Source organism: Lepidochelys olivacea, assembly GCF_965140295.1.
Source record: "Lepidochelys olivacea isolate rLepOli2 genome assembly, chromosome: 10".
Classification (NCBI taxonomy): domain Eukaryota; kingdom Metazoa; phylum Chordata; order Testudines; family Cheloniidae; genus Lepidochelys; species Lepidochelys olivacea.
In genome coordinates this window covers 31257883-31284791 of record NC_140420.1, presented here as the reverse complement: position 1 = coordinate 31284791, position 26909 = coordinate 31257883, and the positions used below count along the sequence as shown (strand labels likewise).

At 47.8% G+C, this 26909-nt stretch overlaps 1 protein-coding gene across 2 annotated transcripts in view; it reads right to left on the bottom strand.

Moving 5' to 3' along the window:
- GSG1L (GSG1 like) overlaps positions 1-26909 on the bottom strand; it is a 123269-nt gene that overhangs the window by 8645 nt on the left and 87715 nt on the right. Inside the window, exon 5 of one of the 2 annotated variants that reach the window (XM_084641828.1) lies at positions 2595-3191. In XM_084641828.1, the coding sequence (XP_084497954.1) occupies positions 2595-3191 (597 nt within the window). Of the gene's footprint in view, positions 1-2594; positions 3192-26909 lie in introns of those variants that run through there. The other variant, XM_084641830.1, reaches the window with a different exon arrangement.

The following is a 26909-nucleotide window of genomic DNA, read 5'->3' as shown; positions in this document are numbered from 1 at the left end:
AACACTTCAATCTCTCTGGTCACTCGATTACAGACATGAAGGTCGCTATTTTACAACAAAAAAACTTCAACTCCAGACTCCAGCGAGAAACTGCTGAATTGGAATTCATTTGCAAATTGGATACTATTAATTTAGGCTTAAATAGAGACTGGGAGTGGCTAAGTCATTATGCAAGGTAGCCTATTTCCCCTTGTTTTTTCCTACCCCCCCCAGACGTTCTGGTTAAACTTAGATTTAAACTTGGAGAGTGGTCCGTTTGGATGAGCTATTGCCAGCAGGAGAGTGAGTTTGTGTGTGTGTGTGTGTTTCCGGGGGGCGGGGAGGGGGTGGTGGTGGTGAGAGAGCCTGGATTTGTGCTGGAAATGGCCCACCTTGATTACCATGCACATTGTAGGGAGAGTGGTCACTTTGGATAAGCTATTACCAGCAGGAGAGTGAGTTTGTGTGTGTGGTTTTTGGAGGGGGGTGAGGGGGTGAGAGAACCTGGATTTGTGCAGGAAATGGCCCACCTTGATTATCATACACATTGTGAAGAGAGTGGTCACTTTGGATGGGCTGTTACCAGCAGGAGAGTGAGTTTGTGTGGGGGGGGGGACGGAGGGTGAGAAAACCTGGATTTGTGCTGGAAATGGCCCAACTTGATGATCACTTTAGATAAGCTATTACCAGCAGGAGAGTGCAGGGGGAGGAGGTATTGTTTCATGGTCTCTGTGTGTGTATATAATGTCTTCTGCAGTTTCCATGGTATGCATCCGATGAAGTGAGCTGTAGCTCATGAAAGCTCATGCTCAGATAAATTGGTTAGTTTCTAAGGTGCCACAAGTACTCCTTTTCTTTTTGCGAATACAGACTAACACGGCTGTTACTCTGAAACCTGCCAAATCTATGACACCTACCCAAGGGTGGGAAATGCCCAAATAAAGTGCTTGCGAGATGACAGAAGTAACTACAGCCAGGAAGATGGGGGAACTTCTTCCTCCAGGTTATGGCTGCCTGATGGGCTGTGAAAATGTAAAGGACCCTGAGTGGGGTAGAGTGGGGGGAAGAACTGCTGCTCACCTTGTCTCAGTGTGTAGGGAACCAAAGGCCAACACAGTGGGGATGAAAGAGGGGGGTTAATACTCTCCCTTCTCCCCCCAGAGAAGCTGGAGTTAGGCCACAGTGGTCCCCAGGCCCCAACCTCTGAGGGGGTGGGACACAGAAAAGGAACTGGGCTGTGGGGAAGAATGTTTACGATCTGAGTTGTTGAAATTTGAAAAGATAAAAGGTATTGGCAGTCATGCCACCCAGGGAATAAACCTGTGGGTTCCCTTAGGATGCCATTTGTGTGCCCTCATTATACCAACTTCTTTATGGGGCAGATGTGACAGATATGGCAGCTCCATGCAGTATCTTTGGGGACCATTGTATTACATTTGTGATACTTTATATAGGATTATGTTCTACTGCATGGCGGAGGGTTACCATAGCTCCTCCAGGAACTAAAAACAGTGGGGAGTGACCAAGTTGAGTAAACTCCAAAGATACCACCCCCAGGGGTGGCTTGCATTCACTGGGCCAAACTGGGTTTTCTGGTGTAAAAAGCTCACAACCTTCCTCTTGATTCAGTAAATAGACGGGCCCCTTGGTCCCAGGGTGGTCCCAAGTGTTGTGGAAGGATTGGAAAGACCTTGGCATACCAGACTGCCCATGTGGATAGTGGATGATTCCTGGTATTTGTAGTGAGCATTAAAATCCTTGTATTGTTTTTGGCATGTTTTCTCTGTGATGTTCGTATCCGTATAATAAATGTGCTTCCTTTGGTAGAGTCATGTGGTCACTTGTACCCGCTGGCACACACAGGCTATAGCCCTTGGAGAGAAAGCACAGTACAGACGCTGGCCATTAGGCAGCCTGGCTGGCTGGGGATATCTCAGTGTATGACAGGGAGCTGAGCAGCTTTCAACCACCAGTCAGAAGGGAGTGGGACATGGGTCCCTGCTCAGACACAGGAGCTGTCTGGAAGCCTGAGACCTGACTGGGCAGTCCTGGAGTGGGCCATGAAGAGGGGGTACAGGTGCAATTACCCTGAAACTGTAACATCCATGACTCATAAAGTGTGGCCTTTTCAATGATTGGAGCGCTGCAGTGTTTGCAGTTTAAATACAATATAAGCAAATATTTATACTCACAGACAAACTGCTCACGGCACTTAGGAGGAGGAAGCCCAAAAGGTGTGCAGCTTTGACCCCAAATTAAAATACCAACCTACAGTGAGTGCAACTTCCCAGGGCTGCACTCAGGAACCGTCCTACCCACTTGTGTGTATGAAGCCATCCCAAGCACAGTATAGAAAATAGCTCACCTGTGGGTCTGGCTGCTGCTTGATTACAAACTGATTTATTGAACCAAATACCAGCTTGGCTCCCAACTGTCAGTGTAACAAGGGACCATGAATATCTCTGGTACGCCATGTTTACATCATTCACTGGTATAACTCTGTGTGCTAACTGCTTACTCAGTTATTTTTAAAAAAGAATAAACAAATAAATTAGTGACCTCCACGCTGGGACTCCAGTGCCTGTCTGATCTAAACACGTTACCCAGATGCATACCTTTTGCAAAGGGGATCTTCATGAGACGGTTCAAGACGCCTTCCTGGAGGTGTGGACCCAGAATTGGAGTAGCCAGCAGATTGCGAGCTATCACTGGGGTTCGCTGTCACTTTAGGCCTTGTGCTTTTCCTGCTTGGAATCACTGTGTGGTCTGATGGTGAGGCTTGTAGAGTTTGTGCTGTGTGAGGACAACAGGAATATGAGAAGGTCAGATTGAGTTCTGCCTGGGATTCTGGGTCTTGCTGTGGATTGGCTGAGCTGGATGTTAGATTAGATCTGAGGCTAGCAGAATGAGATGATGTATTTGGTCTTGGATTGGTTGGACTGGAACCTGATGTAGCTAGTTTTGGATTCATTTGCTCCAATGTTCTAGGTCTTGATGCTACTCTTGGGGCCAATTGAGTGATGTGAACAGCTTCCAGCATGGTTGGGTTCTGCCCCATGGAGGTCTGGCTGACAGGCTCTGATGAAAGCGAGGCATTGGTTGATGTATCGCTGGAGGAGCTCGATGTAGAACATGGGGATGTTTTCTGAGCATTGTGGCCACTCCTGGTCCTTCTCACTTTAGTAATGTTTAGAGCTGAGTGTTGCGCTGCCCTGAAAAAGACAAGCAAACAAATATTCACTCCCCACTCCGGGCCTGTGCTAAGAGCTGATATGTCAATACAAGACCCATCGCCCATGAGTATTACACCCATGAGTCACCTATCTCTTTTGTGCCATATTCCCCCCAGTTGGTCTCCAAGGAAGAAGCAGTTTTACAAAAAAGCAGCCACTATGAGAATCATACCCAGCATATCAACATTTCCCATCTTCTCAATGACTTAATATATGGAGACCTTTGTTGGGGAATCCAGAAGCCAGGCAGCAGTGGGGGATACCAAATAAACACTGACTAATGCTCCAGTGATGGCATATGGATGGACAGCTAAATGGAAGGGAGACTGGCTGAAATGCAGTCCTCCCCCATGCCTAAAGAAGTCACTCCTGCTCACTCCTGTAAAAGGCAGAGCCTCTCTCCTCGTCGCAAACAATGGACTCAGTGGGGTACCATAACAGGTGAGTCCTGGCATAACGCTATTGTGGGAATTCTGGCCGCAAGCAGCTCCACAAGCCCCTATCCCAGCTGGTGTCAGAGTTAGACTGGCCTGGGGGACTTTGTTGTCCTGGTAGACCTTGCAGATGACAGTTCTAGTTCCTTGGCTTGGGTTGTCATGGACCCCCTGGTGGTCTCTGGCTCCACTTATACAAGGTATGCAGTACCAGGTCTGGGCTGTGGCATAGTCGGGTATTGTGAATATGCCACTGTTGTGGTCAAATAATCACCTCTAAGGCGAGATCTGGCCTTGTCCCCATTCCTGGCAGGGCAAGGACCTGTGACATTCCCTGCTCAGAGACCAGGGCTCCTGCTGGGGGAAAATACTTTCGTTCCTGTAGGCCAGCGTGGACAGCCTGGTGCAGCATTGTGATGTCATCCTTGACTATTTATGCCCTGACCCTTGGCTGTTTCTCAGCAGTGTCCTTGCACTTCATCATGGTTCCCAGATGCAGTGGCAGGGGAGGCGTCTGGCAACCTAGTGGTGGAGGGGCTGCACTGACTCATGTCACCAGTACCGCGGCAGGTTCATGGAAGCCCCTGCTATTGCTCAACTAAGGAAGGGGAGGTCTTTCCTTCTTTTCCTCAGCCACAAGAAGTACAGAGTCCTGACCAGTGTAACTGTTCCAGGCACTGGGACAGCTGACTGCCACAGGCTGCTTTCCCCAGGCTGCACAGACAAATCTCACTGAATGATGTGCTCCACAAATAATTTTCTCTCGGGCCCCTGAGAAGCAGGAGGGAGCATTAAGTACTGCCGCCCTGGCTGAGCTATATTCGGTCTCTCAAGACTCTGATGCGCGGGGGGAAGGCAGAGACATTTGCGATTTGGCTCCTTTGTGCTGTACCAGTTGTTCAGGGAACCAGAATCTAGCTGTAACTGCACATCTTAGAACCCCCCAGCCCAGCATGTCCAGGGAGGAGGGGTGGTGTTGGGGGCAGGGGAGGAGGTGGAGCAAAATGCAGCCCTACTGTGCTAATTCTCAGCTGTTCTATGGTCCCTGAGTAAGTTAGAGCAGCTCCTGGACAGACAAGGCCAGAGCAACTGCGGTTTCAGACCCAGGGAGCTAAATACAGCTGCCTGATATCTTCCCACCCTTCCACTCCCTTGTGCATTAAGTGCAGGAGAGAATCTAGCCTCAGGTTCCTAAGGCCACTGTCCTACTGTCTGGAATGGCTCACACCCTGAGTGCCAACCTCAGGGCAGACTGTCAAAAAGTAGGGCAGAGACCCCAAGCTGGTGTGTTCTATAGATAAATTTCACCAACCCAGTAACAAATGTGAACTCTTGGATCACTGTAACAGTCTTACCATGGAGTCACAAACAGTCCTCTTGGGCTCTGCAGTTCAGCCTGCCACCCAGGCAAGCAGGATTATGTGATAAGTGGTCAGTTCCACCAAAGATCACACAATATTCAGGTTACTCCCAGTCCTAAAAGACCCGTCACTTACCCCAGGTCAATTTGTCCCTTACATCTCACACCAAACACAATGCTCATAGCCAATCCTATAGTAAACTAACTAAGAATTTATTAACTAGGTAAAAAAAGGAGAGAGTTATTTACGGGTTAAAGCAGGCAACAGATAAGCATAAATGAGTTTCAGTTTCTGATTCAAAAGGTGACAGAGTTGTAATAATCTGTCACTTCAGAATGTCGTTCAGGGCTAAGCATGCCAGGTAGCATGGGGATCTCTTTGCTTATGTTTAGGAATCTTTGCCCCTCAGAGTCCAGACTGCATAAAAGTTTCTCCTTGTCAGGGATTTTTATCCTCTCCACTTGGGAGTCCAAATTGATGGGATGAGTTCATGTGCAGGTCTCTCCTTTCTGGAGGGAGTTAGGAATGCAATCAATGGGGCCTCTCTCCTTTGAGGCTACACAATACCTCATTTGCCTTCAATGGTCCATCTTGTAACTTTATCTTAACCAATGCATCTTTTCCTGTTTTTGGTGAGTTACACAATTACAGAGGTTTACAATGCAAATACTCAATACAACTTTACACCATGGGCTGTAGAGGTTATAAGTGAGATCAATATAAAGCCTAAACACTAGACACATTCTTTTCAGCAAAACATCTAATCTCTATTATGATGATGCTAACACACAGGGAAGCAAGACTGGTTTCCAGCTATGCATTTGTAAGTGTTCGGTGAGGCCTGGGGCCTTGGCATGAACTGATACCTGGTGTGCCAGCATCACAGCCACGATCCAGCAAAGCACTTGAGCATGTGCTTCATACCCCTCAATTTCAACAGGACTATGCACATTCTTGGGGGCCTTGCTGGACCAGGGCCTAATCTCCGAGTTTAAAACAAACAAACCTTTTGTACTGGCTTAGTACAGCTGAGATACCTGACAGAAGGGTGCTCTCATGGACATGGCACACCCAGCTTAGCTCTTTAGAAAGGAAACACAATAGGGGTCCCTGTGAAAGAAAAGAAAAGTGGAGAAACTAGAACATGCCATCTAGGGCAGAGCAGAGTGCCTCAGAAAAGTCCCATCATCCTGAGCTGTGACTCAGCAGGGCCAGGGAGGGAATCCTACTTGGACTGCCTGCTGCTTGGAAGGGAGGGATGTCACTGTGCAGGCGCAGCCAGGAGCTTTGTCCAAGTGGAGATGGGTTGGCTGTAGGCCACCTGAGTCCTATGGGAAGGGAGCAATGTCACTTCACACAAGGACGGGAGCTCGGCCCAGAACCAACCCAATATCCCAGATCCACTTGTCCGGACAGTTACAGGGAGAGGGAGAGCCCTTAGTGTCCACGGAGGAGTGGGCCGGTGGTGGCCCTGGCAGAGTGAGTGCATAGTGCCCTTGGTGGCCTGGGTGTGGTGGGAGCCCAGTGTCTTGTATGGACAGGGTGGGTACTCAGTGCCCTTGGTGCCCCAGATGGGGCAGGGTGGGTACTCAGTGCCCTTGGTGTCCCATGCAACTTGTGGCTCAGGGTTGCACATTGTTTTCTGTAGCTGGAAGGAGCCAGCCAAATGCAACCTGAACCTGGGGTGTGGCAGCAGCCAAGCCACCTCCGCCCTGGAGAGTCCTGGTCTGTCCAGGGAGCATGAACTGCCAGCCAGCACAGCAGAGCCCAGGACTCAGGATTCCATGATTGCACTGTATGCAGCACTGCAGCCTGTGGGGGTGGGAGAACATACCCTACTTGGGACTGAGAGACTAGGGCTGGTGGGGTTTTTAGTGGCTTTAGAGAGCATTAACCTGTATATTTAGGTGCTGGGCACACTGTACCTTTGCTGGGGGGACCCTCCTTTGAATCATCCTCCATACCGATAGAGGCTTGTCTCAGCGCAGATAAAAGTGTTCTCTTATTGTTAACTGCAGCTTTTATTTCTGGGGTTAACTCCTGCTTCCCCAAGAGGGGTTGGGGTATAGTGGGAAATCCAGGGCATGTGGCTTTGGATCTGGGAACCACTGAACCAACTGCGGGGCCCTCCCACCCCATGCAGACATCGCCAGCCTAAAGTCATTGCTAAAATATTCCTTACCGCAATGACAAAATGATCATCTTCCCTGCTCTACTCCCCTCTTGTGAATACACTACAGTTTTAAATGATCATAAACCTTAAACAGTTTCTGGTTGTTTTCCTCTACTAACAGCAATCTGAAACAGAAGGCAAAAGCTTCCACTAAAAGAGGCAAGCTGCAAAAATTCCTCTTCTTTTTCCATTACATGTACAATTCTACACCTCACAAACAACTACTTTAAAAGGCTTCAAAAACCCAGTGTAGGAGTCATATTTGAAATCCATGGCAGTACACAGTTTTCTTCTGTACAGCATGGTTTAAGCAACTGTGGTAGTGGATGAGGATAAACCCTGCAACTTGCCCATTTCCCCATGATATAGTCTGCTGGGCCTAATTTGACATTTATGATAAAGCATCACTAGTAAATGGTGCCATCATTTCAAAATTTCTCTGAGGACAACACAATAGACTATTAAATCCAGCCTTGAATTTTGTGTTTAGGGCTCTCTGATAGAGTTTAAGGATCAATTTTAGAATAAATATCTAGGGACATAAAGCATTTAAGAAAGCATTTATATGGAAGCTCAAAAAAATCTGTTGCCCTTAAAGGAGATTGCATTTTTTCTATACACCTAATCCACTGTTCATCTTCTAGAGGGGCTTAGAAATCCACCTCCTATCATCTCTTAACTGGAATTAAGACCCTTCGATTTTCTTTGATTGAAAACACATCTATAGCAGAAATGCAATATGAGAAATGGCAACTCTGACAGGAGTAAGGATTCCCGAGGAGACTGCAAATCTCCGTCATCAGTGTAGTCCTTGCTCCTGAGTTCAGAAGTGCTGAGGAGTCCTGGCTTCAGTTCTAGTCAATGGAGCTGTGGTTGCTCAGCACTTCTGAACATCCCGCCCTTTATGTTTCAATCTCTAGGGTGAGATATTCAAGGGCCAGGCACCCACAACTCCCAGAAAAGGCAGTGGATGCAGCAGGGGCTCAGCACCTCAGGAAACCAGGCCCACGCGGTCTTGTAAAAGATACAAGTTGAGTCAGTCCATTTCTGGATTTATAAGGTCAGACCCTACCCATGTACCTGGTTCTGTGCTATCCAACATGCCCTTTGCCAAGCGAATCGGCACACGGCTGTTGTCCAGGGCCATGGGGAGGGGCACCCTAACTAAACACTGCTCAGAGAAAGGAGAGGATGGCTGGTCCCAAGGCCACCACAGATCGGAATAAAACCTTAACCCGTCATGTAGCTATTCATGGCTTCCAAGGCCAGAAGGGACCACTGCGATCATCTAGCCTGACCTCTTGCATAAGGCAGGCCAGAGAGCTGCCCCACAATCACCCCTAGAGCAGCTTGATCAGAAAACATCCAATCCTGAGTTAAAATATTGATATTACCAGAACCATATTGTTTTGGGATTCATCCTGCCTGCCCAGGGGACAGCAGGGCATGTGTCCAGGACCCTGCCCACCCCCACCCCACGATGTGAACTACCCAGGGGTAGAGTCTGTGCGTTCTGCTCCCCTAGCCACAGTGGGGCAGCATCAGCAGAAGGAGCTCTGGGAGGGGGTGCATTTAAAGATCCAGGCTGGACTTTTCATAGGAGACAAAGGGACTTCAGGCACGCAAACCCCATTGGTATAGGATGGGAGCTGGGCACCTAACTCCCCAGGACATCTGAAACCCCCAGCCCTGCCCATCCAGAATGCCCAATAGCTCAGTTGTTAAGGCCGTCTCCTGGCATAGAGGAGACTGCGGTTCAGATCACTGCTCCACATCAGCAGAGTGGGGATTTGAACTTGGCTCTCCCATGTGAGCACTCTAACTGCTAGGCTATTGGGTAAGGGCAATGGGGGGCATCACCTGAGAAAGGGCTGGCCTGGCTTAGGCATCCCACTCCAAGACAGGGGTCATGGCTGAGACTGCTGAGTGGAGAGAGGTGCCTCCCTCCAGCCTGGATCCAGGCACCTAATTCCCTTTGAGGCCCTGCTCCCTCAGCATTTCCTCCGGGCTAGTGTAGGACACTCCCCGCTCAGTGGGCTGGTTCCGGTGACTCCCTTTTTTAGGCGCCTAACTCTCCTCAGGCATTGTCCAGGGAGCCCAGGTGTCTAACTTGGGCCTGTGGATTCTACTAGCTGGTAGGGTACCTAAAAGTTAAGCTGAGCATTGAAACACCTGGAGTCCTTGTTTTCTAGCCAGCCCTCTTGACCGTACATCCCTCCAGATACACTTCATTTGGGCTGTGCAGGTGCAGGATGACAAAGAGCTGGATACCAGCTGTTTGCCATGGCATTACCCTGGCTCTCCCTGCCACTATCCACATAGGTGTTCCATTGGGAGCGTAGGCTGATTCCACCAGCATTGCCTTGTGCAGATTTCCCTTGGTGATTGCTGCCGCACACACACTGGATACTCGGTGAACAGCAGCGGGTTCAGGGGAGAGAAGAACCAGTAATGAGGGGTGCCTGGCCATGAGTCACAGGGGGTGCCTTTGTGTGCCGTTGGCCATTCACCCGATCTGACACATTTTTTTATATTTAACACTATTTTAAATGCTACATTTATAACCTATTGTTTAAAATTAATTTACCTTTTCTCGCTGCTTTTAAATTAAGACTAAAACACGTTTGTATCAAAGCGGGGGAAAGGGGGGGCAAAGAAATTTTGTCACTACCACTTTTCACAGCAGACTTAGTGCCTCATTGCCACCCTTACTTCTGTGCTGCTGCCGGTGGCAAGCGCTGCCTTCAAAGCTGGGCAGCTGGAGCAGTGTGGAACTGCAGAAGGAAGGGCAGCAATGCCATACTATGCCACCCTTACTTCTGCAGAATGTTTGACCTTTGCACTGGGAGGGGTAGTTCCAGGGGAGGCTAAGGCAAAATTTGGGGTTGCTATAGCCTCCACAAGCCCCCATCCCAGTGCCCTCCTGCCTGTGCATCTGGCTGTTAAATTATCAATTCCTTTTTTTGCTGAACTCAGTGTTCTGATTGGTCTGCGATTTAATGCAACTCTTCAGCTGCTGAACAATCAAGCCCTCTAATGTTGTCTCAGTCCTAGGGCCGGCCTTAGGGAAAATGCTGCTCGGGATGAACTTCTATTTTGGCACTCTTTCTTTGGAGGTGGAGTTGGGGGTGGAGTTGGGCACATCCCCCTGTACCGCCTTAGGCTCCCTCCTGCCCCCACATCCTCCTCCCCCCTCAGCCTCCCTCTTGCTCCCCACAACCTCTGCATCCTTCAGCCTCCCTCCTGCCCCCACTTTGCCCTGCATCTTCCTCAGCCTCCCTCCTGCCCCTACATCCCCCTGCACTCCCTTAGTCACTCCGCTCTCCCCACATCTCCTGCACCCCCCTCAGCCTCCTTTCTTGCCCCACATTCCTGTATCCTCATAGTTTCCTGTCCAGCCCTCAAGCTGTAGAACACAGTGACAGCCATCTTTCCTGACTACGGCCTGGCTTCAGTCTCATTGAAAACCATGAGCATTGGTGTCCACCTCTATTATTACAACATTTTGTAACCCACTAGCCCCCTCTTTTTGACCTATGACTGCAGGCCACTGTGCCTTGAATGGTCCTTTAGCACAGCAGTTCTCAAGCTGGGGTCCATGTACAGCATGGGGGCCTCAGAGACTGCACAGGGCAGGGGGGGGCCCCGCAAAATATTACAAAAAGGTTTTAAAAATCTCACCTCATGTCTGCATTGCCTAACGATTAAAAGCAGTAGATCTACTGTTGCTGTTTACACAACATATTCTGTGGTGCATGAACAGTGCCAAAATATATTACATAAGCATCAACATAAAAAATCGAAAGCAGAAATGACTGAGATGTCTTTGGCGGGTGGAAGTGGAATATATTTTTACAGTGTGTGAGCAAATTACATTGAGTTTTTAAAATGTCCTCATACTAGTATTGCTAGTTGTGCTGAAGCCATGGATAATGCACAGTCAAGTAGTAAGAAACAAATTAAGAATAGAAAGTTTGACGAAAGTTATACTGATTTTGGTTTTATGGAATTTAGTAATGGGTGACTGCAATGCATTGTATGCTTACAAATCCTATAAAACGAAGCAATGAAACCTGCAAAGTTGAAATGACAGCGCACAACAAGGCACCTTCAATAGAAAGATAAATCCACAGACTTTTTTCCAAAGAATACAATCAACAGAAAACTCAAATGACAAATGTAACATCGGTTCCAGAAAAGGCTCTGAAAGCATCTTTCTTAACAGCACTTCAGACTGCAAAGAGTAAAAATTCCCATAGCATTGGAGACGACCTGATTCTTTCAGCTGCTGTAGAAAAGAGCAACATGATGATAAGTGAAGATGCAGCAAAGAAATTTAAGGCCATTCCAACTTTCTAACAATATAGTTAGTAGGAGAATTGACGAGGTTTCAAATGATGTCAAATGACAGCTAACTGAAAGACTATGTACCTGTGAATAGTTTGCAATTCAGCTTGATGAGACAGCTGATGTTGGTACTGCAACACAGTTATTAGTTTTTGTTCATTATGTTTGGCTGGGGGACATTTTGGAAGATTTTCTTTTTTGTCAGGAGTTACCAGAATGGACAACAGGTTAGGAAATAGTCAAATTATTGGATGATTTCATTAAAGCTCAATTGCTGAATTGGGAGAAGTGCATTGCTGTTTGCAGAGACTGTGCTGCTGCTCTGACAGACAATAGGAATAGTGTTGTAGAAAGAATACAAGCCGCAAACCCACAGGTAATTGTAACTCATTGTACGTTGCATTGCCAGGCCCTTGCATCAAAGAGAATGGAATCCAAAGTACATGATATGCTAAATGTAGCTGTGACAGTTGTGAATTTTATAAAGTCCTGGCCTTGGAATTCACACCGTTTTTGCAAAGCTGTGTTTAGAAATTGGTGCAGGATATGACAAATTATTGTTTCATGCGGAAGGGTGTTTGCTATCTCGCAGCAGAATGTTGGAAAGAGTTTTTGAGCTTCACAAAGAGCTGCTGGGTTTGCTTTCTGGGCACAATCCCAAGATCGCTGCAAACTTTTCTGACCTGATATGGATTGTGACATTATTAACTGGTTGAATGCGCTGAACCCGTCCACACAAGGGGGCAATACAACCATACTTGAGGTGAGTGACAAGACTGCAGCATTTCGGAAGAAAGTAGAGATTTGGCAAACTAATGGAATCTCTGATGTGCTTTTGCTACTGACAGATTTTCTCGGTACTAGCAGCATGACAATTGACTGTGTGAGAGACAGGATCATTGCTCACCTTTCAACTTTGGCAGAGTACATCAGTGTTTACTTTAAAAATATAAACTGGAAGGAATATGATTGGGTTTGGGATCCGTTTTCAACTCTTACTATGTCATACTATGCTGTTTGAGTGGAAAAGCAGACTAGGAGCTGCTCGAACTCTCCTGTGACCGTACACTGAAAATTAAGTTTCGGGAACAGACTCGTTGCCACTTTTGGCCCAGTTTTGGCCAACAGTTGCTGCAGAGTACCCGATTTTAGTTACAGAAGCAATGGAAGTGTGGCTACCTTTCCCAACAACATATATATGTGAAGCATCATTCTCTGCCATTACAGCTAGGAAGACAAAGTTCAGGTCCTGCCTGGAATTGGAGAATGATTTACATGTTTGCTTGTCAACCATCACACCAAGGATAGACAGACTCTGCAGTAAGACGCAGGCACACCCATCTCACTGATGTCTGTAAGTACTCTTACACGTCTTTTCTTAAAGCTAACAATACATGTTTATATGAAGTACACATATACTTCTGTCAATCACTTTCTCTGTTGGGGGGTCTATGATTAACTCTGCATTTGAAAAGGGGTCGGTCAACCAAAAAAACGATGCCTTAGAATATGTGCTAACTGCTTGTGCTAAACAAGTTCTTCTACCTGGCATTTTGCTATGATGCTGGGAGTACCTTTCCCAGCCCTGAAGAGGAGCTCTGTGGGGCTCAAAAGCTAGTCTCTCTCACCAACAGAGATTGGGCCAATAAAAGTTATTACCCCACACACCTTGATGCACCTTTATTATGGTCAGCCTCACTTCCCCGTGCAAAGGCTGTAGGAAATGGTCACCATTGTGACAGAAGGCCATGTTCAAATTCCTGTTGAAAGCAATGGGAGCTGACAGCCACTTCAAATAAAGAAATATTTACAAATTTGATGCCAGGAATCATGAGATTCCTTTAAAAGCCCCCAGCTAGGTAGGGTTGAGTTGCTGTGAGATTGGGGATGTGATGGGATGTCATTTGGGGGAATGTTCACATTTTTATTTCTGGGCTCTTGTTTATTTGAAATATTAACTGCAATGTCACATTAGTTGTGGTTTTTGCATTTCACATACAAAGGCTCACATTCCACTTTGCATGGGCAGCCTCAGCCTTCTACAGAAGCCAGGCCTGGGGAAGGTGAGCAGCATTTGGCCCTTCAGTGGGAAGGTCCATAAAACACAGAGAACATGCACAATGTTCAGCATGACATGCAAAAGTCAGACAAACATGCAGAATATTGTCTGGCAAGGTGGACACGTACAGCAGCCTTCATGTAATGCTGGGTCATTCCTCTCCCCCTCCATGAATTCTTTAGTAAAGAACCTTAAAGATGGGTCTGTCCATTTCATGCATTATTATATTATGCTGAAAACATGGTCCCTACACACTTCCCCAATGCTCAGCTATTGAGTCACTAAATGATAGCTGTGGCATTCTCAATAGTTTGAGCCCTGTGCAGTTCCACACGTGGATCTGGACCCTGCAAGTCATTGCATCAGGTTCAGGAAGGAGCACAAACATATTCTATTCCAGCAAAAGCAGTAGCGGGAAGCGTGTTGGGTGTGAGTAAGGAGTGAGCTTGCCCAGTACTGCACGCTTAGCCTTACTCTGCAGGCACACATGCTCCCTTGCCCCTAAAACAGGAGGGTGGACCAGGGTTTGGCTGAGGAGACAGGAGCTTAATAGAGCCAGTTGCCATTTTTTGAATGAAACATTTTTTTAGTTGAAAAATGGCCTTTTTTTTTTTCAGAAACAGATATTTTAAATAAAGGTTTTTGTTGGTTTACAATGCTCTGTTTTTTCAACAAAACTCCAAAATGAAAAACTTCCATTCCTTTGGCTTTTCAGATTTGGGTTTTTCTGTTTTACCTTTTTTCTGTCTTTTCTTCCATTCCTTTGCCCCTCCCCACCTTTCCAAGTAGCAAGTTGGAAAAAGGACAAATAAGAGGGAATGAGGGAACAATGTAGAACAAAAAAACAAACCAAACATTTCCAAATTGAAACAGTTTTAAATTGAAAATTTTAATGAACAATTTCAATCCATATTTTTAAATAAACCGGAACAGTCTCTGCAAAAGCTGTGGAACAAAAATGATTTGGAAATTGTCCAAATTTTTAAAGAAAGGCTTAAAACTGGATTCTTCTGAAAGTAAACTCTGGGCTCTGCGCTGTAATTCCCTCACACCACCGACCTGGCATAAGTGACTCCGCAGCCGCGTAGCTGCATTTGCTCACGTTTGGAAATGATCAGGTGCCTCTGTGTGCTGTTTGCTGGCTAGCCAAGACTTTGGGCATATGCAATACTTGGCCCATCAGACATAGCTTAAAGCAGCCAATCTGGTTCCAGTTTATGCAGTTGTGACCAATCAGAATTTGCAGTCAGCCTCACAGCACTTTGGCTGACTTTTGGCCCATGGAACCCCCACACTTGCAAAGTTGGGCAAGTCCACAATAGTTATTCTCAGGCTGAATTCCCTTAAAATGGGCCAGATCATGGCCCAGGCTATGTAGCTTCATGGGGCATACGGAGGAATCAAACACACCTCCCCAGGCTTATGCACTACTACAGCCATGGAGGGGCAAGTAGGAGATTCATAGGAGCTGCAACTATTTGGCGCCCAGTGCTTAAAGCCATGAACCAAGACCCTTGCACATCAGAATACACTGGGAGGCCAGCACTGGGAATAGCACTGCTGACACCTAAAAACATAGATCAAGGCTGCTTGTTACTGCTCTTGTCCCAGCATGGTACTGCCTTTTCAGAGGCATAATTTATTCCTTCCTGCGTAAGAACTGCTTTTTAATGCACGATTCACCCTCTTAGGACACCAGTAGTTTAAGGTAGAATTAGCAAGCACCTACTCTCAGCCTGCCACAGCACCACAGTGGTTAGGAGTCCTCTAGACTCTGATGAGGTTTCGTTTATGAGGCCAGTTTTAAGTGTGTTAGCAGAATCATGAAGACTTTTCTGAGTGAAATTACCCACAAAAAGACCGAATCACACAATCAGTAGCACCTTTTATTTTAACACACACATCACAATTTTACTGCACAACAAGAGAGATTTGGAAAAGGTGTTGGCCAGTGTCCAATTGGTTGTAACAAATTCATTGCACAGACACTAAGGCACAGAGCCGTCCCTAGGGTAGGGCGAATTGGGGCGATTGCCCCGGGCCCTGCTCTCTGGGGGGGCCTGCAGAAGGCAGGCGGGGAAGTGAGCTGGAAGGCGGGTGGGTGGGCGAGCGGGGTCAGGAGGCGAACAAGGAGACAAGTGGCAGGCTGGCAGGAGGGTGGGGGGGATGAGGAGGAGCCCCCCTACGAGAACCTCCCTCTCCCCTCAGTGCCTCCTGCCCACCAGCGGGCTCCGCTGATCAGTGCTTCCCCCCTCCCTCTCAGGGCCTACCACTAATCACATGTTTTGCTCGTGGCGTCAGGAGGCGCTGGGGGGGAGGGGAGAGGAGCAATGCAGCGCCCTCAGGGGAGGGGGCGGAACTGGGTGAGGAAGAAGGGGTGTGGGCGGGAAGAGGTGAGGAGGGGAGGGGATGGGGCCTTGGGGGAAGGGGTGGAGCTGGGCCTGGGTGGAGCCAGGAGGGAGCCCCCTCCAGCAGATTAGAAACTCGGCGCCTATGTCCTGGGCCCCGCACCCCCTAGGGACAGCCCTGCTCAGGCAGTGATACATTTCACAGTAGGCGTCCTTGAACCCAGGACCCTCAGCCAGGTACGGTATAAATGTACAATCTTTAATTTGTACAGAACAAGAAGTCCCCGGTTTTAGATATCAGTGTACTAGAAAGTAACAAATGCACTGTGTTCTTTCCCAGATGAACTGGAATTCTGAAACCAGCCCCCCAGGAATGCTTTTACTCGCTATTACACTTGGCTCTACCGAGACAATGGCTTTCCTGTGGACTAAACCAGTGTTCATCTGGTGATGGCGCCCTGACATCCATGCTTAGCCCTCTAGTCTGGTTTATAGCCTTCTGTTGGTCCACCCTACACTCTGCTGTCTGGCTGCTTTCTTCTGAGCTAACATTGCTCCGTTATGGGTCTAAGTCCTCTAGTTTGGTCTCTTCTGAACTGTTCCATCCTCTTGGCTGCCTGTGTTCCTGTCTAGTTATTTGGCCTTTTCCTCCAACTCCAAAGCATAGGTCCCTAGCACCTGAGCTAAAGGAGAATGTTTGTTACCTGGAGTAGAACTAGGGATTACACTTGTGGGTGACACCCCACCCCTATATTTGGGTAGCCTGACATTTCATCCAGAACAGTGCAATAATAACATGGATACAGCAGGTAGTAGGTTGTAACCTTCCATCACACCCTTGTCCTCTCCTGTTGGAAGGTTCTTGCTGTTTTCACCCTGATTGTAGTATCCCCTTCAGGATCCTGGGCTCTCAATAAGTTACTGAAGAAGAGCCAGATTCTTTCTTGGGTCAAGATCTGCCCAGCACATTTGTGGGGAGGCGCAGAACAGGAAGTGGGGAGGGTGCTGTCAGAGGGCAAGTTACTGCTTGTTGATTCTCTGTATGGTACTATCCCTGCCCCAGCTGCAGTTCAAGTTAGAGCAGCCACGAGGAAGTTCCAAGCTATGCCAGCTGGCAATTGGCCCCAAGACATCATCTGCCAGCTGGGAACAGTCAGAAGGCAGCATGCTCCGGCCATGCCACCTCCCCACCCCAACACCCCCTGACATGGCCTTTGATTCAGCAGCTCAATGGAATGGCAAAAGCACTGACTGCTTGCTCTGCAGTCGCTGATAAAGTGCAGGTGGTGAATCTGCTAAGCAGAGCAGGGCACTGGATCTGCCCTGTGGCTGGTGTGGCTTCAGCCCTTCTCCCTAGACACGTGCAGGCCCTGGCTGCTCTTTGATGGGGCACTGACTGAGGGACATGTGGATCGGATGGAGAGTCACCTTTGGGACAGATTTCAGAGTAGCAGCTGTGTTAGTCTGTATCTGCAAAAAGAAAAGGAGTACTTGTGGCACCTTAGAGGCTAACAAATTTATTTGAGCATAAGTTTTCGTGAGCTACAGCTCACTTCATGCATCTGATGAAGTGAGCTGTAACTCACGAAAGCTTATGCTCAAATAAATTTGTTAGACTCTAAGGTGCCACAAGTACTCCTTTTCTCTTTGGGACAGAGACCATCTTTCTCTGTGCTTGCAGAGTGCCTGGTGCGGGGGGGGGAGGAGGGGTGCTGGTCCATAGTTGGGGTCCCTAGGTACTACCACAAAGAAATAATAATTAATGCAACCACTTTCCCTATTTGCTGTCTTGAACTGTCTGTCTGACTGGTGCCTCAAGAATTTAATAGTTATTTGTTTGCTTCATTTGATGCTAAAGAAACAATTTTTGCCCTGATGCACACAAAACCAGCACCAATACTGCACAGGCAAATAGAAAACCAAGCAAAAAACAAGCACTAAAACCACAAAAACAAGCGAAAGAGCAGGCACATGCAGCTAGATTTTCAAAAGAACGCATCACCTAACAGAGCTGACCCTGAGCTTTATTGAAAAGCTGGCCCAAAACCAGCTTGCGAAAGCATATGAAAGATCAAGAATGACTCACACTATGCTCGTCTGGCTAAAGCAGAGGATGGGGAGTCAGAAGATCAATGCTGATGCTCCGACTGACGTCACTTGTGACCTGGGAGAAATCACTGACCTGCTCGCCCTGTTTCCCTAGCTGTAAAATAGCGATAATGATACTTGGCTGCCTCACAGGGTTATGAGGCTTAAAGCTCACAATGGCTGACTTTCGTGGAGCTCTGCGTGTGACATTTAACGCAGATTATTTAATGGGATAGTTTGCGTATTTGCAACTAACTGGCATATAACAGCAAACTCTGGCTTTAAAAAAATGGTGTGGATTTAGTACTCATGCACAGCCTGGTGAACAAAGTCCTTGGTTTGTCTACAGAGCAGTGTCCGGGCGAGCTGCCCAAACAATGCACTGTCAGCCCGGCTCACAGGTAACAGTCTGTCTCTGTGGCCCGTGGCTTCACTGCTGAGTCTGCCAATCAGCACAAAGTGTAATTATGTGGCGTGGGAGCTGGAACTGAACACCTCCTGCAAAGACATCTGATCTAGGGGACTGAGACAGCCATTAGAGAGGAACAACTTTTAATCCCTCCTGAGCTGGGCTGGTTACAGACTGGTGACTGACAGGCAAAAGGCTGAAGCCCATTAGCAATGGCTTGAGGCATCCAGTTCATTAATAAATCCACTGTTGCGGACTCTGGAGCACCAATAGCCTAAAGGTGCACTGAACTGCAAAGCTAGTGACCTGAAAGTTGAGTCTCAGCTGTTCCACCGTGGGCGCTGCTATTTCTTTACTTTTCACAATCTTTATTATAAGCCAAGACCTGATATTGGAACCTTGGGGGGTAACTGTCATCCGCCCACTTCGGATAAGATAACTGAGAGCGTGCAGATTTGGGAATAGATCCCGAGTTCTCTAATATAACAGAGTCAAGTCCCAAACACTTTGCCACACAGCCTTGTATGGAAGGGACATGGCAGATTAGGTGTGTCTGTATCCAGGTTTAAATAGAGTGTCTCTGTGTCACCCTCTAGTGGCTAGTCAACATATACAAATGTCTGACTACTCTGCTCCATCTGGCTCTTCAGCTCAAGAGGTAGATACTCATACTTGGACATCCAGCAGTTTGGATTCATTCCTCATAGACAACTCAAACAGACTTGTTACATTTGCTAGGCTGTTTGTAAAGAGAAACCAAGAAACCTGCCAGTGGCCACCCAGTGTCCCACCACTGTCTGACAAATACTTGTTTAACGCACTGGCAATGGATGTGTTCTGGCTCCCTCTATGGGCTATATCCACATAAGAGGATAACAGCATATTTTTCTCCTCACTGGTTTCTCTTTAAGCGTCAGTAGAAGAGGTTTATGCTGTGGATCTGAAGGTTGTGTATGCGAATCTGGCTGATGACACATGGGTGAAATACAATAGGTAGATGTATTACAGTTAGTATAAGGACCCTGGAGTAATTGATGGAAGGATTTTCTGTTGCAAGATGTATTTAGCAGTGAATTTGGGTGTTGTGTTAATATTGTTTTACTGTTGCATTTGAATTTGGGGTAGTTGGCGCTGTCCCTTTAAGAATAGGATTTGGCTTATTGAGCATACACTCAAGAAGAGCCGTGTTTGAGAGACTGTGCTGGTGTGACTAGACCGGGGCAGACTCTGCATGTGTCAGTTCGAAAAGGTCATGGTTTGATCAGATAAATGTGTCTTTCCAGAAAGCAGCCTCACTTTCGCAGGTGTCACTTTAGCACGTATGGAAACTGGATGCTCCAGGGTGTTGCTATTGCTATAGAGCCTTTCACCTGCAGGTCACCACCATGAGTCCTGCCCAGGAATGGTTCCCCTCTAATGGCTCCCTGTGTGGGATGAAATTGATGAGTGCTAGTTCCCGCTCCTATGTCACGAACACCCCATTATAGTTTGCACTAGAATGTTGCCTCTTCAGGACAGACTGTCTTTCTCGCTGCATTTGTACAGCACCTAGCACAGTGGGGCCCTGATCTCAGATGGGTTCTCTAGTGAAAGAACCTGCAGCAGGGGCTGGAAATTGCCGGAGTTCCATGGGTGGGGGCATGCCAATAATTGGAGGACAGACCGGAAAATATTATTTAATCATTTTGTAAAATCTCATTCTATTTGGGCCACTCTCGTGATGTTTTAGGGTCTGGCTCATGATTTTTGAACTTTTGGGGTTGGTGTTACTGGAAATTAGCTTGAAGAAATGAATCTCAACTGGAGCAGTGAAACTCTGGCTAGGCCGAGAGGCAAATGACATCACAAAAACATCACTACAGCCAACCAATTAGCTTTTCTCGCTGCTGAACACTGTGTGAAATAAGGATGGTTGTGGGAACCTGCTATTATTATGTAACAGGAAACACTGGAGGATTATCTCATGTCTGCACCCTCAATGGACATGATGGGATCCCACTTACTTATAGAGAACGGACATAGCCAGCAGCTGAGAGACACTCACCAGAAAGGCACTTTCACACCTATTATCCCCAGTTCCAGCCACAACCTGTGAGCCACTAGTGCAACTCTTTTCATCAGCAGTACCGTGGCCTAGCGGCACACCACAAGACCTTGCTGGCTGGCTGTTTGCCACCAAACCTTGGCCATAACAGTTTTACATTTTCTGTCTCTGACCAGGTGCTGTGAGTGAATCCCTGCACCAAGACCAGCGGGGTGGGGGTGCAAGGGAGGTGAGATCACTGGGAGCGTTTCTCCATCCCCAGTGCCTCGGCCCGAAGCCCAGGCACAACCACAGGACTTGGGCTCTGGGAATGGTCTTTGTGGCAATGGTTGCTCTAGTCTCCTCAAAGGGAACGGGGAGGCATGGGGCTATGGCCCACGCTGCCTCCCTTCCACACAGGCCCACCAAGCTCCCCTTGAAAAGGACAGCTGCTGCGGCCTTGGAGGGAGAGGCAGAGTGGCTCCTGGAGTTCCAGTTCTCATTCATGGGAAGTGGCTGAACCCTGAAGGGCTACAATTGAGCTCTATGAGCCAGATCCTCGGCTGATGTAAATCAGCATGGCTCTGCTGATTTCAATGAAGCTACTTCAATTTACACCAACTCAGGATCTGGCCTGTATGTTTATATCATTTCACTGTTGTGAGCGGAATGGTTATGGTGGGCTATGTTCCCTGTATCACAATCAATACCACTAGCTCACAACATTTCCTGAGGATGCTGTGACAGGAGATTGTACCAGAAGGAGTCTCTCATTTGCTGAAGGGAGATATTACTGAATGTGTTACTCCCACTTGCATTCACTGTTTTCATTTGTTCACACCAAGAGCCCCTCCTCCATTTGCTGCTACAGAGTGTGACAGCCTGCTTGTGGGCTGGTTAGCCTTATGCGGGGAGTCAGAATGAGAAGCTGGATTTGGGAGCACGAGCTTCACAAACTGGATTTCCCAGTGTGATTAAAACAAGACACAAAAGATTACAGGCAGTAACTCAGGCCTCCAGAATAGCCTTGCTCTGTTTGTACTTAAATCCAGCTCTGGGTGTAAAAATCAGCATGAAAACAGATTCCAGAGTAGCAATATGTTCTTTCTGAGAAACTGTGCAAGACTAAATACAGAGGGCCAGATCGTCAGCTGGTATAACTCAGTGCAGTGCCATTTCCATCAATGGAGCTAGCCAGTTTACACCTGCTGAAGATTTGGCCCAGACTGAGTGAATTGCAATCTGGCAGTGTGGCTCTGGAAATATACAGAATAGCACTTAAAATGCTAGTAAAGGGAAAGTCTAGGAGTAGGAGCTAAACAGAACACCGTTTGCCTCAAAAGACAAAGGTCCTGCTGTTTAGGTGAGAAATGAGGTTTTAAATGTGGCTTGGGGAAGAGTTAAGCAGCTTACTGCCTCATTCGGGGAGCATTGTGCTAAACAGATCTACGGTCTCAACGGGTGTATTTTGGTGAAAGGAAATGATGCAAAAGTTAATGTTCCAGAGAAAGCAATTCCAAAATGCCGTGATGCGAAGCCAGTGTCTGGCTCATGGAGAAAGAGCCAAGATCCAGACATTCAAGGAGCTGGAGAATGGAGATGCAAACCCTGGGCATACAGTGGGTGAGCTTTGTCCTCCGTGTGTGGAACTCAGACACTGAGGCATGAATTTATGGGAATTATGAAATGGCAATTAATCGCTGCTTGGACATAGAGCAATAACTAATTCTCAGGATTTATTTCCAATGTTAACAGAAAGAAGTACATTTTCAAGGTAAGATTTGACTGATGCCATAGTGCTGTCATTGGTGCTTATCAACATTACCAAACTGCAAGCTTTCCTCGAAATAATAAAGGCGCATGGGCCATTCGTTGTTTGCTTGTTCATGTTTTAAGCTTCCGGAGTGTCTTGTAAAGAGTGAAAACTATGAGTGGTCACAGGGGCACCAGAAAGCATCTAACTAACCAAGGCCTAATTTTCGAAGGCATTTTGGTGCCTAATGAAGCAGACAGGGGCTTGTAGCAGGGCGAGCTCTGCTCCTGCCTTTTTGCACCCCAGAAACCGGCTCAGACTCTACTGGCTGTGTGTCTACCATGCCATTGGAGTTCCCTCCGCCAACGCCTTCAGAGGCCTGTGCAACAGTCTACTTTCGATGTGGCCTATGCTTTAGACTAGTGGTCCCCACATATTTTTCCTCACACATTACCTTACCCTTGTCTGACTCCCCCCTCCTCCCCAGAGCAGGGGCTGGGAAGGGGCTGCGGCTTGGGGGTGGGGTAGGGTGGGGATGCAGACAGGGGTAAGGGGGCTGAGGCTGGGGCCACAGCTGGGGGCAGGGCCAGGAGTGGAGCCCTTGGCGCAGAGCCCCGGGCGCAGAGCCTGCAGCCAGGACACCGGGTGCGGGGCTGGCAGCGGAATGCAGGACTGGGAGTGGGGCCCCAGGCACAGGGCCAGAAGCAGAGCTGGGTGGCACTCCCTCCCCACCCGCTGTGGGGGCTGGCCCAAGTCCCAGCCACGCCCCCACCCTGAACATTCCTTCGTGCCCATTGAGCGGGGTGTGCCCCGCAGTTTGGGGACCTCTGCTTTAGACCATCTCCTCAGTACCAGAGGGGAGCAGAGATCGCTCTCCCCTAAGGCTTGGCTCGCCCCTATTCCTTTCTCCCCCCGCATCTCCTTCCTCTGCCTCTTTAACAGGCTTGAGCTGATGGACTAATTGGCTCATTAGCTCCCCAAGACCACCAGCTTTCATTACTGAATTACCTTTAATTATCAGCTTTCTTGTGGGGGACGGGGGAATAATTGGTGACAGAGTGCAGGCTCACATCTTAACTCCCTGCACTCTGTGTTAGGGCCTAGTGGGATTTCAAAGTGCTTAATCGTGTTAGGCCTAAGTCTGCTTTAGGAAACTAGGGAGACAAAGTGGGTGAGGTGATGTCTTTTATTGGACCAACTTCTGCTGGTGAGAGACACAAGCTTTCAAGTTACACTGAGCTCTTTTTTAAGTCTGGGAAAGGTACTCTGAGTGTCACAGCTAAATGCAAGGTTGAACTGACACGGCCACAACTACACTGCATACAACATTAGGAAACTAGGGACTTCTGAAAATCCCACTAACCTCTTATCTGCTTCTCTAGGCATCTAAATACTGTTGAACACTGGGACAAAGTAACTCAACCTGCACTGTGGAGTGTTAGTGCATTTTGATGCTGAGTTGGGGTTTGTGGCACATTTCTTGTCAGAAGGGAGGCTCTAATCTCACACAGACTGACAGATGGCAAGGAGAAGCTCAGTGCATTTGTGTCACACCCCATAAAACGTCTGACAGGGGTTTGGCATACAGCAAGAAAGGGGAGTTGGATACAACCTTTGTAGTAATGAAATTCTACAAATTCCTCTCTATATGGTAGAAAACTTACTTGGATAAACCTTTTCCCCAGTGATTAGAAGCCAGGCCTGGGGTAACATCTGTCACTGCTGACAGTGCAGAGCTAGTCTTTGAGACTGGTATTCTGGTTTCTCTTGCAAAGTTAATAGGTAAGGCTTTTCCAAGTTCTTTGAAAAGTTCCTGATAGTATTATATTTATTCCAAGGATCATCCTTAGCATCTCTGGGTTTGCTCATCCATTCTTTGTTGGTAACTCATGTTTTTAATCGGAGTAAATAGTTGGGGCTTTGTATTCCCATTTCCTCAGAGTAACATTGCTGTGACATGCATGGCTGCCCAGATCCCTTACCTAGTTCAGAATGCTGTTAGTCAGAAGGTTAAGTCACTCCCCCACCACTTGGCCGCCTCCTTCTCAGAGCACAGGGACTGGTAGCAGCAGCTGCCACTGGCATGGCCGGAGCAAAACACAGCGCTGAGCAACCTCTTCTTGCTCTGGTTGGAACTGGTGGACTCTCTCCATCCTGTTCCCCTCCCTCTCTCCTGACTCCCATTCTCAAGGTCTGCTCTTTTGCTAGAAGCTTTCCAACTTTCTATGATTCTCTGAACCCCTCCCTGCAAACTCAGACACTGACACCTTCTCTCTGCTGGAACCACACACCCTCTTGTGTCTCCTAGAACAGCTGATTTAGCATGGTGGATCAGAGCAGGTCTCCTTTCTCCCACACTGCATAGCCCAGATGCAGCAACTTCTTCCCTGCCTTACTTCCTGTGCTCTCTGGGAATCTCCTACATGTCTCCTGATTCCTGGCCTCTGCCCTCCCCTTCAGCCCCTCTCCTCTCTCTTTCTTTCTAGTCTCTAATCCTCTTCTCTCCTTGCTCCTCCTCTGCTCCTGTAAGCACTCCCCTGTCATCTCAGTATCACCTCCCCTGCCTCCTCTTCCTCATTCCCACACAACCTCTCCTCGTCCTTCGCCTGCTCTACCTCTGTTCTCTCCTGACCCAGGCTGCCTGTGTAGCCGTGCCACTCCTGCTCCCACCCTTTGCCATGCCTTCAGACTTGGCCATGAGTTCTGCTCCTTCCAAATTTATTCCCATCCTCTGTACTCCTCCCTTCCTGCTACTCCCTCCGGAGTTCTGCTCCATTAGCAAGTCTAACCTTGATCCACTGTTCCACGTCCTGGGCTGTCGGAGTAACTCAGGCTGCTTTCACCAAGTCTCAGACCAGAAAGTCTCCCTTTGCAAGGAGCTTTCAGTCTACATAGCAGATCAGATTGACTGCAGCTGCTCTGACAGTATAAAAACAGGAGGAAGAGAGTGTCTGCACCACCCCTTCACGAGTTCTTGGTCAAGATATCCTCTCTTGATATAAATTATTTTGACAATCATAACCCATCTGCTACACTTTGCTTTCTGGGAAAGTCCATTGAGGAAATGGTGGCCAGCCAACCCTAGAAGCATTTGGTACTGCTGTCAGATTTCAGACATAGGGCTGAAATGGCCCAGAATTTTGTTTTGGTAGCTGATGATGTCCTCAGAGCAATGGAGAGATCAGACATCCATGCTGAAAAATTGGAGCACTAATGGCCAAGATTGTATGCTGAGTCCATGCAACGGGGGGTACGTATGCAGTGGTGGTGAAAGCCGCTTTCTCTTCCAATATCTCTGTACAGATACATCTGGCAGCAGAATTGCTCTGATTCACAGGCAGGTAAGTGACGTCTGGCTCTGCCCTGAAATAGTCCCATGGGCAGTGCTGTGAGGAATTTTTCACCTACTTCACAGACATGATCCACTGAATCTGGACTGGCATGGCTGGTGTCACGGTGGAGGATTGGTGCCCAGAGGGGCCAAACACAATGTCTTCTCAGTCAGCCCGCTCTGAATATACTGCAAGAGCTTCCACTTGGGGCCTTTGAATTGCACTCATGCCCCTGTTGTCTTGCTGAAGTAAGAGCTATTAGGTCCACTGATGCATGAGATTGTCAGTGTTTCTCTCCTGTAGGGTCAGGTGCCAGTTTCCCTTCTGCAAGTAGCTGTAGTTTGTCACTGGCAGGATGGAGAGTTATCAGCCTGTTGCTAATCTTCTCTCTGTGGGGAAGTCTATTATAAAGGTCTAGTGAGGCAGTTCTGGTGTCATTTGGAGTTCTCAGGTTTGGTTGTTCCATTTCAGTTGCAGGCCTGAGTTTGGGATGGAGTCAGCACTGGTCTCACTGGGCACTGACCTCTCCCTAGAGATAGTCAGGGGTCCATACTCTTACTTTGGGGCTGATTAGCAGCCTGAGAGGGCTCTGAGGTTTATTAACTAGTCTGCAGGCTCGGACTGGGCAGACAGCTCTGCTTTAGGATGCTTCCATTCTTTCCTCTCTAAGTTCTGGACAATGCCTCTGCTCTGAGGCTTTTCTGTGAGCCGGGGTAGGCAAGGCATGTCCACAAGGTACCCAGGGCAGCTACTTAAGTGATTTCGGCTGTGTTGTTACAGAATGCAAATGACACACTGATTTATGTCTTCCATTGTGATGTCTGGGCTTACCCAATGCTGATCTAAGATGTGGACTTTGAAAGTGAGCTGCATAAAGCTCAAGAAAGAGGTGATGCTGGTAGGTTGGAGGAAGGAGTTTGAGAGTATGCCAGGGATGGTCCCTGCCCCATTATTAAATGTTTTGTTTCTTTTTAAAGAAAGCTTCATAATTTGGGGGTGCTCTTGATTCCTGTGTGATCCTACAATACCAGGATGTGGTGATGGCTGGGAACGCTTTGCTTCATCTGCATTTGGCATTTGTGATCTTTTCTTTCTCATCCAGACCTTACCACCATCCCCCAGGCCTTTACGACTTCCAGGCTGGACTATTGCAATGTCCTCTACAGGGAAGAGTACAACATCTACCTGAAGAGCTCTGTAAAGGTGTGCTTTGGGCACAATGCAGCTTCTCAAATGTTTGGGCAGTATTAGCCACAGGGAAGAAGTTTCATAAGTTCTCCAGGAAATGCAATGGCTCCCGATTGCTTCTGGGTGCAATTCAAGATACTGACTTGGATCTTTGATCTAAAACATCCTCAGAAGCTTGGGCT